Source organism: Trichechus manatus, unplaced genomic scaffold, assembly GCF_000243295.1.
Source record: "Trichechus manatus latirostris isolate Lorelei unplaced genomic scaffold, TriManLat1.0 scaffold00004, whole genome shotgun sequence".
In the NCBI taxonomy this organism is placed as follows: Eukaryota; Metazoa; Chordata; class Mammalia; order Sirenia; family Trichechidae; genus Trichechus; species Trichechus manatus.
This window is the reverse complement of record NW_004443940.1, coordinates 10,142,471-10,160,668: the sequence shown is the minus strand read 5'-3', so window position 1 is coordinate 10,160,668 and position 18,198 is coordinate 10,142,471. Positions and strand designations below refer to the sequence as shown.

Genomic DNA, 18,198 nt, shown 5'->3' with positions numbered 1-18,198 from the left:
GTTAGGAGCTGGTTGAATGTTCATGGGGAATCAGGGGTGGAGGGGTGGACACAAGATTAGGTTGTGTCTTAAGTCAATCTCTTTCGAGATATAAAAGAGAGAAGCCAGCAGAGAGACATGGGGACCTTATACCACCAAGAAACAAGAGCCAGAAGAGTAATGTGTCCTTTAGACCTGGGGTCCCTGTGCTGAGAAGCTCCTAGCCAGAATGGGGTGAGCAGTTGGGGTCTCATAACAATGTATGCAAAAAAAAAGAAAAATTTCTGTATAGGAGACTAACTTGAAATGTAAACTTCATTTAATTACGACAATAAAAAAAATTTAAAAAAAAAGAGCTGCATCAACACTTATAATGAAGAGATAGTTCAAGAAACAAATTAAAAAACTTGCTATCCTAGATGGGATTCAAAAGGAAGAATAGTATAATCCAACAAAAGGAGAAGGACATTCTAATTTTTACTTCAACTTTCTTTTTCGGTAGTCTTCCTGATTGTGCAAAGAAATTAGCCTAATTTTCACATACATAAAAGCAATACATAATATTTCTATACGAGGCAATGGAAGGGAAGCTCTGCAAAATGAGGGGACTGTTCTAACTAATGTCTGAGGTACCTTTCAATTGAAAAAAAAAAGGTTGTTACAAGTAAAGTTCAATCACAGCCAATGTCTCACCTTATCATCTTTTTAAATCTTTTTTTAGAGAAAGAAAATCACTCCCCAAATCAGAAGTAGATACACACCTGGCTTCCAGCTGTCTTTGTCTATGGACCAGTGTCATTAATCATTTGTTGAATTTCACCATAGTCCTTGACAGTTGTCTTGGATTGAATTGTGTCCCCCAAAAATATCTGTCAACTTGGCTAGGTCATGATTCCCAGTATTGTATGATTGTGTAATCTAATGTGATTTCCTTATGTGTTGTAAACTCTATCACTATGATGAAGTTATACTGATGATGTCTACAAGATTGGATAGTGTCTTAACCCAATCTCTGTTGAGATATAAAAGAGAGAAGCAAACAGAGACACATGGGAACCTCACACCGCCAAGAAAGCAGTGCCAGGAGCAAAGCCTGTCCTTTGGACCTGAGGTTCCTGCACTGAGATGCTCCCAGACCATGGGAAGATTGATGACATGGACCTTCCTCCAGAGACGAGAAAAAAAGCGTTCCCTTGGAGCTGACACCCTGAATTTGGACTTGTAGCCTACTGGACTGTGAGAGAATAAACTTCTCCTTGTTAAAGCCATCCACTTTTGGTATCTCTGTTACGGCAGCCCTAGATGACTAAGACAACAGTGCATATTCAAAATGTCTATTTTCCCCAGAGGCAACTGACGTTCAAATAACCACCTCTACAGGTAAAACATACGGCCAACAGTCTTTCCTTTTCCCTGTGAATAAAATTTCTCTAAGCATTCATATTTGGCACTATAATTTCCAACAGAAAGCAGGTTGAGGCTACCCTATAATTCTGGGTTTCTAAGAGAAAGGAAATTACATATCTTTCTAAAGTTTAGGACTACATGCCAATGGGTCAAACTTCTGTGTGCCAAGATATTGTTCTCAACATATGTATGGTATCCCTCCCGCTTTGTGAGACTGCAAAGACTTCCTAAGAAACTTACTATATTGCCTTTCTCTCACATTTCCTCAATCCCAAATCTCCAGTCCCTCTGCCAAACAGATCTCATGCTGATAAAAAATAATTTGCCATTCATGTGAGATAATCTACAAAACAAAAGCTGAGTCTAGTGACACTAACTGTCATGGATTGAATTGTGTTCCCAAAAAATACATGTCAACTCGGCCAGGCCGTGATTCCCAGTATTGTGTGACTGCCCACCATTTTGTCATCTGATGTGACCTTTTTTTCCTATGTATTGTAAATTCTACCTCTATGATGTTAATGAGGTGGGATTATTGGCAGTTATGTTAATGAGGCAGGACTCAATCTACAAGATTAGGTTGTGTCTTAAGTCAATCTCTTTCGAGATATAAAAGAGAGAAGCCATCAGAGAGACATGGGGACCTCATACCACCAAGAAACAAGAGCCAGAAGAGTAATGTGTCCTTTGGACCCGGGGTCTCTGTGCTGAGAAGCTCCTAGTCCAGGACAAGATTGACGACAAGAACCTTCCCCCAGAGCTGACAGAGAGAAAAAGCCTTCCCCTGGAGCTGGCACCCTGAATTTGGACTTCTAGACTCCTAGACTGTGAGAGAATAAATTTCTCTTTGTTAAAGCCATCCACTTGTGGTTATGTCTGTCATAGCAGCACTAGATGACTAAGACACTTATCAAAGACTGTGAGTGCCATTATCCTTGGCAAAATGTGGTTTCATAGACTATATTATATTTGAACTGCCATTCGTTTGGAGAGGAACCTGATGTTGACAATATTCTCTAACCAATTTTTAAAAATCTAATCAATGGCAAGTAATACAAATTCATCCTAACAACTCTAGAAAACTAGTGAAGCTAATGAAAACAATGAGAGGAAAAAAAGTGACATTTTAGAAAAAGTAACAGATTTCTCAAAAGTGATTGAAGAAAAAACAAGAGATTTCGTTTTACCCTTTCACCATTCGCGGCCCATTAGGAAGAGCACAATGGACTATGTAAAAAGGTATAGTTAATTTATACACAAGGCCCAGAATTTACGATCTCTGTTAACATATTGCCTTGGCTCCCTCCAGTGAGAGAAGCTTTACCTCAGTAAGTCCAATATTCTTCCTTTTAATGACATTCTGTAGAGAGTTGCTCAGAGTCCTGGTCAGTAACAGGTTTGTAGATTTACGAATCATGTCATCAACTTCAGTTGAACTGAAAAAGAAATGTGAAGAGTTAAAAGTCAGGCATACCAGGTAGCAGAATTATTCTGGCAAACACACAAGTACTTGTAATAATAATAATAATGATAATGAGGAGGGGAAGGAGGAAGAAGAGAAAAAGGAGAACAGCGGCAGCTATAAATACCACTCATTGTGTGTCAGGAATTATTCTAAGTACTTTAATGTATTAAACTCATTTAATCTTCCCAATAATCATATGAAGTAGGTTTTATTGTTTTCTCCACTTTACTGATGAGGAAATGAAGGGACAGAGAAGTAACTTGTTGAAAGTCACACAGTGAGTACAGAGCAAGAAAATAATCTTAACCCAGGCAATCTAGTTTTAAAGCCCATAGCACTAAACAGTATGTTGTGCTGTCTCCCAGGGTAAATAAGAGTTCCCCAGCATGATTTCTCATCCTGCAAGCATTATTTCTCCCATACAGGTAGTCCCTGACTTATGACGTATTCTAGTTTCAATGAACTGCACTTACGACCTCTTTTTTTTTTTTGGTACATCTTATAGTTCGTAATATGTGCTACGTAAAATGTTGCAGCAGGTAATTTGCTGTTATTATTCTCAAACATTTACTTACAAATGGGAAAGAGGAAGGAAAGAAGTTGTCAAAAAATTTTATAGTGAAAGGATTAGATAAAGTTTTTTCTAAACTAAATCAGGAGCTTTAGTTGCTTGAAAACATGAACCCAAATGCTGATCACTTTGATATAAGTCCATAGGCAGATTCAGGAAGTAATCAGATGTTACTGTGAAATATATGAAGATGAGAAAAAGAAAAGGACCATTCAGACAATTCTCACTAACTTTCTGACTAGAAATGCCATCCCCATTCCCAGGGATAATCCAGATGATTCAGAACCTTCCACAAGTGAAGTTATTACCATAACTGACAAAATGCCAATGTCATCCAACTCTTCTTCATCTTGGAGTAAACTTTTATGATTTGTGTATTTTTGTATGTATGTATTAAAATATATCTGTAAGTTTAGTTCCAACCCCCAAGGATAAAGATTGGATTTATAAAGATACTGATAATAAAAGGCAACATTAATAAAAACTAAAACAAAAAAACAAAAAATGAGGTATTCAACTTATGACCAAGTCATCAGAACGGAACCCTGTCATAAATCTGAGACTACCTATACTTCTAACTTCCTTCACAGATTGTTAATATTTATAATTTGCCAACTAGGTCTCTCTGTAGAATTCTTGCACAATTAACTGATGAGGGTCCTTAAGAAAATATATCTCTGCTCCTGTATTGTCGTCTTTCATACAATGTCTATTTAGCTTCTCATGCTAACATAAATGTTCCAAGCCAGTGGTTTAATTCTGCATGAATGTTATAATCCTTACTATCCCAAAAGTGATCAATCACAACATTTTCTGTTTAGGAAAGGAAACTAAACATAAATAAAATGACACCCAGTAGCTATCTTTATTTGCAAATTTTAAAAAAGAAAACAGTCTTACAACCATCAGACTAAATTCTAGACCTCTACATTCTCCATGAGCCCCTGAAAGCATCACCCAAAATGGATTTCTGTAAAAGAAAGCTCTGTGGAACAAATATTTCTTCAAAGATAAGGTTACTATCGTAATGATACTTATGGATAAACATCAGGAAACAATGGTAAATAAATGTGTGTGAACAGTTCTATGTCAATAATGTATTACTTGCAGACAGTAGTCACAAATTTTCTCATTGATTTCTCTTTCTATAGAACACAATCACAGGCTTTGCACAATCTGATTAAAAATATTAAAATTCTAAATACATGGGCAAGCTACATTATCATGCTATGTGGAAAAGAGAAAAATTATTAGGAATAAATAAAACTATAGAATATAATCAGTTAGAAAAAAAAGGAAATGTCGAAATATTTTTATGGAAACTTCCAAACAAAGACATATTTAACCGACCAGCGCCTCCTCCCACTGCTGCTACCCTTTCCTAAATTTTTATTGAATTGAAATACTTCATTCAACAAATATACAGAAGACCTACCATATGCTGAACATTGTGTTTGCCAAAACAGTGAGATCACAATGATGAACAAAATACTTATGGTTCCTGCCCTCACATATTAAACTCATAATCACATAATATCAATTGTGGTATGAGCTATGAATAAGTACATGTTGCTATGAAAGTGATTAATACAGGTGCCCAAAGTAGCCTGGGTACACCAATGTTCATTGCGGCATTATTCACAACAGTCAAAAGGTGGAAACAATCCAAGCGTCCATCAACAGATGAACGGATAAACAAAATGTGGTATATTCATACAGTGGAATGTTATTAATCAGTTATAAAGAGAAATGAAGTTCTCATACATGCTACCACATGGATAGATAAACCTTGAAAACATTATGCTAAGTGAAATAAGTCAGACACAAAAGGACAAATATTGTATGACCCCTCTTCTATGAAATATCTAGAATAGGCAAATGAATAGAGACAAAGATGTATTAGTGGATACCAGGAGTTGGGGAGAATGGTGGCTTAGGAGGTACTGAGTTTCTGTTCGGGGTCATGAAAAAATTTTGGATATATATAATGTTGATGAAAAAAGCTAACCAAAATAGTCTTGTTGGCCCTGATGTTAAAATCACTCTCATGGCACCCTGCACTTATTCACAGTACTTATCTCTATATTACGCTTTAAGAAGATTAAGTGGGAGTTCCACTTTTGGTTACGATGTAGATCAGAAAAAAACATCACTACCTTCACTACAACAACAAAAAAGCAAGGTGTAAAATAAAAGTAATATTTTTCTTCAATGCCACTGAAGAACAATCAACACAAAGAAGTATAACTGAACTAACTCCCACAAGGGGACAAGAACTTAAAAGATGAGAAAAAGCTGTGGTCACATTCATAACTGGGGCCAACTGACTAATCTGGGTACAGATGGGTGAAGGACTGAGCCAGTTGCAGGCTGAAAGGCTTTGCTGGAACTGGGCAAATCTTTAACAGTGAGGACTTGCATGACAGATTGGAATCTGGAAGAGCCCTCAAATAAAAATAAATGTATTAACCCAGCAATTCTCCCCCACAAGAATTCTACTCTATAAGCAATGGTGGAAGCAGTGCTAGAAATCAGAGAAAGATCTGTAAATTCTGCAATGAGCTTAGGTTCCATACCTCTACTGAAATTGAATCCAAAGGGGAGAAAAAACTAAGTAAAGCTAAAGCCCAACCCATCTCAAATCCTGTTAAGTCCAGAGAGATAAGCCCCTCAGTTAAAGCTTTGGAATTTCAGAGTTAGTCTTAAATGAAGAGATTTCTGCAATAGCATCTGAAATCGTAAGTAATTTGAAACTTCTTAAAAATGAAGCCCAGACTCGGCTTGCTCAACTAGTGATGTGATTTGAATGATCTGTCAAGCGGATAGGAGTCTCAGAAGAAGAGAGAATGAAAAACGGGAAATATTTAAGGAGATATTGATAAATACATTTCCAAACCTGATGAAAGATCTCAACCCACAGATCCAAGAAGCTCAGCACAATGTGTATATTATCACCAGTAGATGTAGATACTGAGACTATCTGAGGGTAAAGAACTGTGTCTTTTACTGCTGTTCCCAGTAAGCAGGATGCATCTTATACGTAAGTTCAGTATATGTTTGTTGAATACTTAATCTTAAATGAAAGGATATATGAATGCCTTTAAACAAGTCCAGAGAGTATTTTATAAGAAAGATGTTTCCATAAGAATTTCCCTATTACTCTTTTACTGTTTCCTCAAGTAGAATGTTTAAACTAGTATAAGTTATAGTACCCTTTGCTAGTGAATTTTCACTAATAGAAAGGGCTAAACAGCAAATCTGGAAAGAAAATAGTAAAGAATAAGATAGGTAATATTAACATACACACACAAAATACTAAAAAGATTTCAACTTTCCCTTTCACCATGACTGTATAAATACAGCTGTGCCATACTATGAAGGGCTAATACTTGCAAAATCAGAGCTAAGCGAATATCCAAAGTTTTTCAGAATATCTATGTATTATAGAGTCACAATCTCAGCACTGGTTGCATTTCCACCGTTTCATACTATACCTTAGATGAAGATCCTCTGAAAATTTCAGACAGGCGTAGATAAATTCTTTAATTTGGTTGTAAACTTTTGGCACAAATTCAGAGAACGGAAACTTTTTTGGAAATGCCTGCTGTAAATGCAAGAATTAAAGAAACCAAGTCATAAGGAAACACACATTGAAAATAAACCAAAACCCACTGCCGTTGAGTCGATTCCAACTCATAGCAACCCTATATACTTATAAGTTAATTAAAATGCAAAAGAAACTTTCTTCCTCATTAAGAACTATCTGCTTAACAACCTCAAATTTAAGATAGTGTCTCTGAAAGTTTCCTGACACTAAAAAGAATAAGACATAAATTTAAATAAAATAATAACCCAAATGCCCTTCCACAGGAAGAAAGAAACAAATTGTGGTACATAAACAACAATAAAAAAGGAACAAACTACTGATACATGTAACAACTTGGATGAATGTAAAGCATGATGCTGAGGGAAAGAAGTCAGTCTCATAAAGTTACATACTGTATAATTCCATTTATATGGCATTCTAGAAAAGGTAAACATAGATGAACAGAGACCAGATCAATGGTTCCCAGAGCAGGGAGCTTGGGGAAGGGTTGATTACAGAGTGGCACTGCGAGGGAATTTTTTAGGATAGAACGGTTTTGTATCATTATTGTGGTAATGGATACACAACTGAATGTACTGTCAAAACCAACAGTACCAAAATGGGTAAATTTTACCATATGTTTTTGGGAGAAAATGTCTTAAGAGTGTGATAAAATTAAATATTTCAAAGTGAAGACCAAATGGGGAAACCCTTGTAATCCTCCAAATTCTTCAGAGGTGATAGAATCCCAAAGTCATCTACTGATTCCCAAATCAGGAACTTTTGTTCTAAGCTACAAAGAGAGTCTTTTGAAGATGTTCTAGAGTTTAAGACCACTGAGTTGGAGGTAATGCTTTTGATGAGACAGATGGATCCAATAAAAGCTTTTACAAGATGCAAAATGACCAGAGAAGTATATTTTAAAGTACTGCTTACCTTTTCCATCTCTATATCTTGGAATGGGAATTGTCCTACCACCTTTTTATACATATCTTCACTTGTTACTGGTATAGGACTGTAGTTGTCAGAATCAAGTATGTTTCTATAAAGAAAAGGAAGAATGAAGAGGTAATCACTGTAACAAATTACAAATAATTTTCATATGAAGTCCATTGGTTGTACATATATCACAATCAAAAATTAATGTTCTCAGTCCCTATTCTATTCTCTCTACAAAAAAGCTATTTGGTTTCAAGTGAGGCCCTCTTTAGGAAGACAGAAAGAAAACTACAATCTGAAACAAATGGAATGCAATTATAAAGAGATCTCCTAGTATTTGAAATTTACAGATGGGACAGAAAATTTCTGAGCAGTACAGCAACATGTCAAAGACTTAAGGCAAGTAAGAGGTAAACAACAAAAAAAAGTGTGCTCTGGAAAAGGCAAAGAGATATTCTTAAAAAAATAAAATATGATTATGTTCTTTATTCCTGTACTAGTAATGTCTATAATAAAATTTTATGTTCATTTGCATTTTTTATCTACTACTTTCTATTAATCATTAATTTTTTCATCTATATGTTCTCCCTCCTTAAGCAGATTGGGAGTTTTCTAAAAGCAGAGACGATACTAGCAACATGAGAAGAGAAACTCACTGAAGGCATCAGATCAGAAGCACCAGAAGACTATGAATATATAATGTCATTAACTTTCAAGCTTCCTGTAGAGATAAGCCGCCTCTAAATATAACCATACCACTAGATAAACCTGGGTTTTAGAAATGCAAATGATTATATTAATACACAAATGAGTAGGTATAAGTGAAGGTCAGGGATGTGTTTATAAACTGTGAAAAGTAAGATTAAAAGAACAGTGTAAGATCTTAAAGCTATAAGAATCTAAAAACAGTATGCTGATCAGGGGAAGAGGTCTTGCAGTAAGCAGGGAGATGGCTTTAGGTAAAGGAGTACATATTTGAAAGAAAAGCAACTCAAATGAATTGATATGGAATGCGTGCCAAGCAAACAGTACAAGGAGACATTTATGAGTTGGAGGTGTAAGAGAATAACTTTCATATTATTGTGTGCATGTTTCAACAACTACTTAAATAATATGCTTCATACATTGGACTTTAAAAGTCCGCTTCACCACGTGTAGAAAGAAGAAAGATAAGAAATCATATGAGTGAGCCCTCAAAGAAGGTTCAAGAAAAACATATGTTATTTATCAGGGCTCAAATGCCACTACCTTATAAATGAGCCATGGACTAGGCATGATCCTCAAAGAGAAAACCAAAAAACAGAATAAGAAGACACAAGATGATCTGGGCAGTATGAGCCAAAGAATTTGGGTTTGAAGGCATTGTAGACAGTAATACACTGAGATTGGCTTTCTTGGGAACTTTATTTTGGATGTCACTGAAATTTACTGGAATTCTGGATCATAACCTGGAGAAGCTAGAAAACATAAGCCACATACACTTTTTGCTTATTACATCTGGAAAACCTTGTGCATAAACACAGCATGTACACAAATGGGTATGTACACATACATATGACTATAAATAATTTTTTACCTGAAAATACCTGCCCACTTCTTTAGCAGAGTTTCACTATACTGGTCTCTGATTTCTAACAGCATGTCAAAAAGCTGATTTACAGGAAAACCATATACCTGAAACAAAATAAGAAAATAGTTTTATTTTCTAAGGAGACTTTTTTAGTAACATTAGGAAGATTAAGTGCTGAAAGACTAGTTTGCTCTTTGGTCAATAATTTAAATGAGACCACGACGGTGGAATCTTTCATTCAACCTAATATCTAGTCTTTATCTCAAAAATTAAAAGATATACCAAAATGTTTGGTCAGGAAGAAAAAAAAAGCAAAGATGAAAATTAAAATCAATATATACTGGGTATACTGTCAGCTAAGTTCTCCCTACAGCTCTTCAGAAGCTGGAAAAGAAAGTGAAAATGCTACCAATCTCTACCATTCCTAATGCTATTCTCTTGGGTATAATAAATGGTTCTTTAAGATGGAAGGAGCCCTAGGTGCAGTGGGTAAAGCGCTTGGCCGCTAACCAGAAGGTCACCAGTTTGAACCCACCAGGGACTCTACAGGAGAAACATGTGGCAGTCGGCTTCCATAAAGATTACAGCCTTGGAAACCCCATAGGGCAATTCTACTCTGTCCTACAGGGTGGCTGTGAGTTGGAGTCAACTCATTGGCAATGGGTTTTTTTGGTTTTGCATCAAGATAGAAATTAAGAAACTCCAAAGTCACTCAGGCACTGTATCTAAACGAAAAACACCTTGAAAAACTAAGGCAGTTTGTGATTCAATGAACTGATGTGATCTGAGAGAAAAAAGAGGGTGAGAACTATTTATGAGAACATAAAGGGTCAGGGTGAAAACCAGGAAATGCTATAAAGAAATAAAAATATCTAGCTGTAGGAAAAGAAGAAACATAACTGAAAACTAAAATGTCCTTACCCAAGCTTAGGTAGCCATTGAAAAAGATTTAGAGCTATGAACTACTAAGCTAGATGAGTGTAAGTAAACAGGTGCCACATACCTGAAGTGTGTCAGCAAAAAGCACAATGAGGTTCTTCAAATCTAACACGAGGTTTGGATCAGAGCAGTAAGACTAAAGGAAATAAAACACAAGGGAGAAAAAACATCTTAATGATTAAAAATAAAACTAAACTTTGATGTATTTAATTGTTTAATGCTTCACCTGGTGAAGATACCCTAGAAAGAGTCCCATTCTTCCCTGGTATAAGGTAAAACCAGGTTCAGCCAAGGAAAAACAAAGGTAGAAAGAGTTCACTATACCATGATCTACATTTTTAATACTTGGAAATTAAAACACACACTTCTAAAAATCTCTTTGGTTAAAGAAGAAACTCAAATTGATATTGTAGGTTATTTTTAAATGAACAATGAAATACTTCATATCAAAACCTACAGTATATGGCTAAAGCCATTTTCAATATAAATCTTGTACCATTACATGAAAATATTAGAAAACACTAAACATTGAAAATAAACAAAGTAAGCATTAACTTACGACGCTAGGAAAAGAATAACAAAATACACCATAAATAAGTGAGCAAATGAAATTAAAATCAGAAACTTTAAAGATTTGCTCAATTAAACCAAAAGCCGAAGTTGAAAATAAAATCTCTGGTAAGTCTAATTAAACAATAAAGAGAAAAAAAAAACAAACTGAACAACACAAGGAATAAGAGAGAGAAAATACTCATAAATGTAGAGGAAAATAAAAATTACAAATAAAGTCCATGTACAACATCATACTGACAAATTTGAAGACTTAAATGACATGGAATATAGACTCTGTGGGTAGGATACAAAGGTGTATATGTCACAATCAATTAAGTACATTGATTTGATATTTAAATTCTCTCAACTGTAATTTTGTTATTTGCTGTCTGCTTGGCTGTCAATTCCTGACAGCGATGTGCTGAATTCTTCCACAATGATGTGGTTCCTCAGTTTCTCTCCTTATGACTAAGTTTTTGCTTTATAAATATTGATGCTTCCTTGTTCCCTGTAACAGAGCTATTGATTGTCTTTTTAGTGTGTTAAAACTAGTATCAATACAAAATATTCCTCTTTTTTTCCTACTGAATGCTCAACTTGAATTCTACTTGCCTTGTACGCTATTGTCATTTCTGCTTTCCTCTCTTTATTTGCAAACTTTTTGATGTAATCTTAGTTTTGGTATATCACCTAGTAACCAAACTGTAAATTTTTTTAACTCTTTGGCATTTTTTGGACATATGCGGACCTACTCCTGCCATCTTAAGTTTACTAATTACAATGATTTCTTGTTTCTTTTTACTTCTATTTTTTTTATTTCTTTTTCTGTTTTTATTGGATCAGTTCTTTTTAATTATCTTATAAGCTATATCCTTTCTACTCACACTTCCCATGTTTTGTTGAAATCATGTGGAATCTTCATTCACAAATTTTTTTTAACATTATGCCTCTCCTTTTGAAGGAATTCTTAGCAGAATTAAACTTTACAAATAATCAAATAGCAAGGAATTATGTAGATTTATCTAGGAGTTTCACTGATTTATGCATATATTTTATTTAATCACATCCCACCCTGTATCTTGGATTTCTTTTTCATTCTTTGGAGTACATCAAGAAGAATCTTTTTGTAAAAAAAAAAGACGAGTAAAGAGCAAATTGTGAGTTCTCACATTTGAAAATATCTTTCTTCAAACTAGAATATAAAATTTTAGACATGAAAAAATTGTCTCCTGTAATTCACCCTGCCTGACACTCAATGCATCCTTTCAACTTTAAGAATATAGTCTTCCTTCCCTTCAGGAAAATTTTCTTCTTTTTTTTCTTTAATAATTAAATTCTCCTTTTTCACTGTCCTTCGTTTCCAAATAGCTATTAGATACATTCAGTAGTCTATATCAGTAATCTATGTTTCTTAATTCTTTCATATTTTCCATCTCTTTGTGTCTTTAGGACACATATTTGAGTTTATCTTCTTGATTACAAAGAAAGATGTGCAGTCTTATCCATTTAATTATTAAGATTTTTGAATTGAATTTTTTTATTCTGATACTCATAATTTTCCAGGAAAGCAATTTTTATCTTGGATTCCTACCCTTTCTTAGCCTGCGTCCTTTATTCCCTCTTTTTCCTACATTTTTAAAAAACTGTGAACATAGCATAGATATAGAAAAACTAATAAAACCTATATGTACTATACTAGGCCAACCAACCAGACATCACCAGCTTGCCAAAAGCTTCTAGTTGCTCTAATCACAATTCCTTTCCTTCTCAGAAAAACAATAACCTGACTTTTTGTGATAATCATTTTCATGTATTTCCTTACTTTTTAACCTCCTAAATATTCAGTCTTAATATTTTCTTCCTCAACACTGTATAAATGGAAATCAATTGTATGTATCATTTCTGTCTTGCTGCTTTCATTCAACATCACATTTGTGAAAATTATCCATGCTATTGTGTATAGCTGGTAAGTTTACATTGCTACAGAGTATTCCCTACTATGAGTTTACCATAGTTTATCCATTTTAATACCGACAGACATTTGAGTCATTTCTAATTTTGAAAATACAACAATGCAGGAATGGATATTCTCACATGTGTATTATGGTGCACTAGGGCAAGTTTCTACAGAGAATATAGCTAGAAATAGACTTTCTGGCTCATGGGGCTCTTCAGTTTTACACAATAATGCCAAACTGTTTCTGAAAGGGTTTTACCAATTTAAACTCATATTCTTAGTAGTGTATGAGAGCTTCTATTGTTCTATATCTTTATCAACACTGGTATGGTTAATTCTTGCCAACCATGTGCATAATGTTACCTCATTTGGTTTTTGTTTGCATTTCACTGATATGACTGATATACTAAGGAGGTTGAGCACCTTTTCAGATGTTTCTCAGACAGGTAGATTTCTTGTTTTGTAAAGTACCTGTTTAAGTCTTTTACTCATTTTTCTATTGGGATTTCTGTCTTTATCATAATAATTTGTAGGGTTTTTATATTCTATTTAGTTATTTGCTGGTTACATGCATTGCAAATATCTTTTTCCAATATGTGGCTTATTTTTTCACTATCTTTTGATAAATAATTCCTACAGTTTTAATGCAGTTTAACGTATGAAGCTTTTCCTTTAGGATTAATGTATTTTTATATCTTAGTTAAGAATTCCTGCCGTTTCCCAAGTCATGCAGGTATTTTTTTATATCATCTCTAAAAGATTTATGGTTTTGCCTTTTACGTTTTGATATTTATTGACCTGAAACTTGCTTTTTGGTATATGCTTTCTCTCATAGGGATAGTCAATTGTCCCAGTACTATTCATTGAAAAGTCTGTCCTCTACCCACTGATTCACAATGCCACCACTTTTATATAAATATCAAGGATCCATATACATGTAGAACTATTTATGGGCCCTTTATTCTGTTCCATTATCTATCCAGCACCAATATCAGAGTGTCTTAGATTAGTATGATTTTTAAATTAAGTCTCGATATCTGGTACCTAATTCTCAGTCTTCAGGAGTATCTTAGCTGTTCTTGGCCGTTGTACTGCCTTAGAAATATTATAATCAGGTTGTTAAGTGCCTATCCCCCTAAAAATACAACTCTTGGATTCTGACTGGCATTGAATTAAATCTACAGATGAATTTTGACAGAATCATTATCTTTACAATAACTCTTCCAACCAACAAACATGGCATATCTCTCAATTTTATTTGTGTGCTCTTTAATTCAATTTAATCTCTCAACAACATTTTAGAATTTTCTTTATGAAGAATTTGAACGTCTTTTGTTTGATATATTCCTAACTATATTTATGCTATTGTATAAATTTTATATTTTAAATTTTTTTAATTTTTCAACTTTTATTCCTGGTTTTCAGAAATATAATTGGTTTTGTATAATGATTTTATATATCGGAAACGTGTTAAATTCTTCATTAATTGTAACAATTTTTCTGTAAATTCCTTTGGATTTTCAATGTGCAAAATCATATTACCTTCAAAAATGATAGTTTTGTTTCATCCTTTCAAAGTTTTATGCTTTTCATGTATTTATTTTTCTGCCCTTACAACACTGGAGAGGATTTCCAATATAAAACACAAGTGGTGAAAATTCAATATAATATTTGCCATAGGTTTTTGAGGATACCTTGTATCAATTTAAGGAAGATTTCTTCTGTTTCTAATTTATTAAGAGATGTTATCATAAATGTATGTTGTATTGTATTAAATGCTTTTCTGTTTCTATTCAAATTATATCATTTTTGTCTTTTAACCTGTTAATGTGGTGGTTACATTAATAGATTTTGTAATATTGACTCAAGCCTCAATTTGCTAGTATGAACTCAACTTGACATAGTATCATTTTTTAATAAATTGCTGGATTCTGTTTTCTAATATTTTGTTTAGGATTTTTGATCTATATGAATGAACCTGACCTACAATTGTGAATTTATGAGTTTTTATACTATCCTCATCTAGTTTCAGTATCAAGATTACACATGCTTCATAAAATGAGCTGATGAGTGTTTCCTCTTTTTTATTCTCTGAGAGTTTATGTAAGATAGGAATTGAAGATAAAACTGCTAGGACCTAGATATTACTTTGAGGGAAGAATTTTGACTTCTATTTCTTTTACTTCTGGTTCAGACATTCTGAAAAGAATAGTCCTATCCAGCTAAATGTAGGAGGCACCAAATTAGACTCTCCACCTTGGGTGGGCCCAAAGTGCTGTCAAAATCAAAGTTCAAGTTGTCTGGACTAACAAGTGATCTCAAGACAAAGGCAGCTTGAGTGTTTAGCCTATCTCTCTTGATTTTTGTTTACCTTTCAATTTGGCCCAATACTTCCTTACTATCCTTACTAGATACTTTAAGGTTTGAGGAATATCATATATATATATGATATATATACATACATACATACATACATACATATATACATACACATACATATAGACACACATACATACACACACACACAAATCATACCATATCATATTATAGCACATATATAGCACAATATTTTAGTTGTTTCCAGCCAAATCAAGCCTTCTATATTCCTAAAATAAGAAATGATTGTTACTTTATAAAATTTCCTCCTAGTCCATGAATTTGTATTTGCTAGAGAACAGCTATTCTATTTATCTTTGTTTTCTATTCCATGCAATTGGTTTTACTCAAATATTTTATGATTCTTAGATGTTTGTTCATGTATTTGAATAAAAGACTAGGTTGATTAGAATGAATATGGGTGTCCTCCTTTTCATTTGTAAGTCTGTTTCCCAACAGACTGACTATAGGCTCTTTGTAAGTGGGCAGGGCAGATGAATCACTCTGTTAAAAAGCAGTACTAGAGTTATGTTAGCAAAATGGAGCAGACAACTCCAAGCTCTTTCCCTCTCATAAAAACAATGAAAAACAAGAAGAAACTGTCAGAAGCAACTTTGTCAGAACTCTGGAAAACAGTCAAAGGTTTACAAAAACTAAAAGAAAGCTGACTAAAAAGGCAACCTAAAACAACAGAAGAGTTTGTGGCTGTTTTACATGCACCACCGCCCCACCCTCCATCCCTGGCTCAGCAACCAGCTTGAGGAGGGCAATTCTGCATATCCAGCATGGAACCCTGGTTCCTGGTTCTGTAAGAAGCAGAGCAGAGTTTATTTGAAAATTATTGCTTTTTTCTGTTCCCACCTGTATAGTGGCTACCTGAAGGACTGACACAAGATGACTGCTTCTGTTTTGCCAATTCAGAACTAACTCAAGACTGAAAAGCAGTAGGCATTGCTCAAAAACACTGTTAAGGCAAATGGTCAACCTGTAGCCTCCTGGGGCAAAATAGTATTGTTGAGAGAGGGAGGGAGATAAGTAGATAGAGAGATAGACAGACAGAAAGATAGAAAAATAGATACAGGTGTAAAAGTTCTCAACAAAATACTAGCAAACAGAATCCAACAGCATATTAAAAGGATTATACATTAATAAAATGAAAGGGAAAAAATCCACAAGATCATCTCAATTGATACAGAAAAGTCATTTGACAGAATCTAACACCCTTTTAGGATTAAAAAAAAAACTGAGGAAAATTCCTCAACATGATAAAGGGCGTTTATGAAAAACCCACAGCTAACATCATATTCAATGGAGAAAGACCAAAAATTTTCCCCCTAAGATCAGGGGCAAGACAAAGATGTCCTTTTTCACCATTGCTATTCGACATTGTCCTGGAAGTTCTAACCAGAGCAATTAGCAAGAAAGAGAAATAAAAAGCATCTAAATTGGAATAGAAAAAATAAAAGCTTCTCTACTGGCAGATGACATGATTATAGATAGAGAATCCCAAAGAATCTGTAAGAAAGCTGTTGCTGTTGTTGTGTGCTGTCGACTCAATTCCAGCTCATAGCGACCCTATATGACAGAGTAGAACTGCTTGGCAGGGTTTTCTAGACTGTAGTCTTTACAGGGGCAGATCACCAGGTCTTTTCTACCACAAAGCACCTGGGTAGGATCGAACTGCCGACCTTTCGGTTAGCAGTCAATTGATTAACTATTGTGCTACCAGGGCTTCTTAAAAGAAAGCTAGTAGAGCTAATGAATGAATTTACAGAGTTGCAAATACAAAACCATTACATAAAAATAAGTTTTATTTCTATACATTAGCAATAAACAATCTGATAAAGACATTAAGAAAGCAATTTCATTTACAATAACATCTAAAACAATAAAATATTTAGGAATAAATTTAACAGGTGAAGGACTTGTACACTGAAAACCACAAAACACTGCTGAAAAATTAAAGACCTAGATAAGTGGAAAGATATCTCACGATCATGAATTGAAAGACTTAATACTGTGAAGATGTTAATATTACCCAAGGCAATCTACAGATTCAATGCAATTCCTCTCAAAATTCTAACAATATTTTTTTGCAGAAATGGAAAAGCTAATTCTCAAATCCATATGGAATTACAAGGGGCCACAAATAGCCAAAAGAATCTTGAAAAAGAGCAAAGTTAGAGGACTCACCTTTCCCGATTTCAAAACTTACTACAGAGCTACAGTATTCAAAACAGTGTCATACTAGTACAGGGATAGACATATGGACAAATAGAAATAGATTTGAGAGTCCAGAAATAAATCTATACATCTATGGCCTTTTGATTTTTAACAAGCTTGACAAGTCCATTCAACAGGGAAAGAATAATGTCTTCAACAAATGGTGCCAGGACAAGTGACTTTCCACGTGAGAAAGAATGAATTTGTGCCCCTACTTCTCACCATATACAAAAATTAATTCAATTGGATCAATGACCTAAATGTAAGAGCTGAAATCATAAAACCCTTAGAAGAAAACACAGAAGTAAATCTTTATGACCTTGGATTTGGCAATGGATTCTTAGATACAACACCAAAAGCATGAGCAAACAAAGGAAAAAAATAGATAAGCAGGACTTATTCAAAATTAAAAGGTTTTATGTATCAAAGGCATTATCAAGATAGTAAAAAGTCAACCTACAGTATGGGAGAAAATATTTCAAAATCACATATCTGGTAAGGATTTGATATTCAGAATATATAAAGAACTATTTATCCATCATATTGTTCATTGTTGTATCCCCACTGACAACACAATCCGCACTCAAGAAACATTTACCTAATAAATGAAAAAATAATTGATTCAGAGTCAGTA

The 18,198-nt window shown here is 34.2% G+C and overlaps 1 protein-coding gene across 5 annotated transcripts in view; it reads right to left on the bottom strand.

The window, feature by feature from the left end:
* EXOC6B (exocyst complex component 6B) overlaps nucleotides 1-18,198 on the bottom strand; it is a 738,950-nt gene that overhangs the window by 332,573 nt on the left and 388,179 nt on the right. For all 5 annotated transcript variants that reach the window (XM_023732748.1, XM_004369208.2, XM_023732740.1 and 2 more), the window contains 5 exons: nucleotides 10,521-10,592; nucleotides 9,524-9,621; nucleotides 7,945-8,050; nucleotides 6,917-7,026; nucleotides 2,711-2,822 (listed from right to left, as the gene is read on the bottom strand). In XM_023732748.1, the coding sequence (XP_023588516.1) occupies nucleotides 2,711-2,822; nucleotides 6,917-7,026; nucleotides 7,945-8,050; nucleotides 9,524-9,621; nucleotides 10,521-10,592 (498 nt within the window). The remainder of the gene's footprint in view (nucleotides 1-2,710; nucleotides 2,823-6,916; nucleotides 7,027-7,944; nucleotides 8,051-9,523; nucleotides 9,622-10,520; nucleotides 10,593-18,198) is intronic.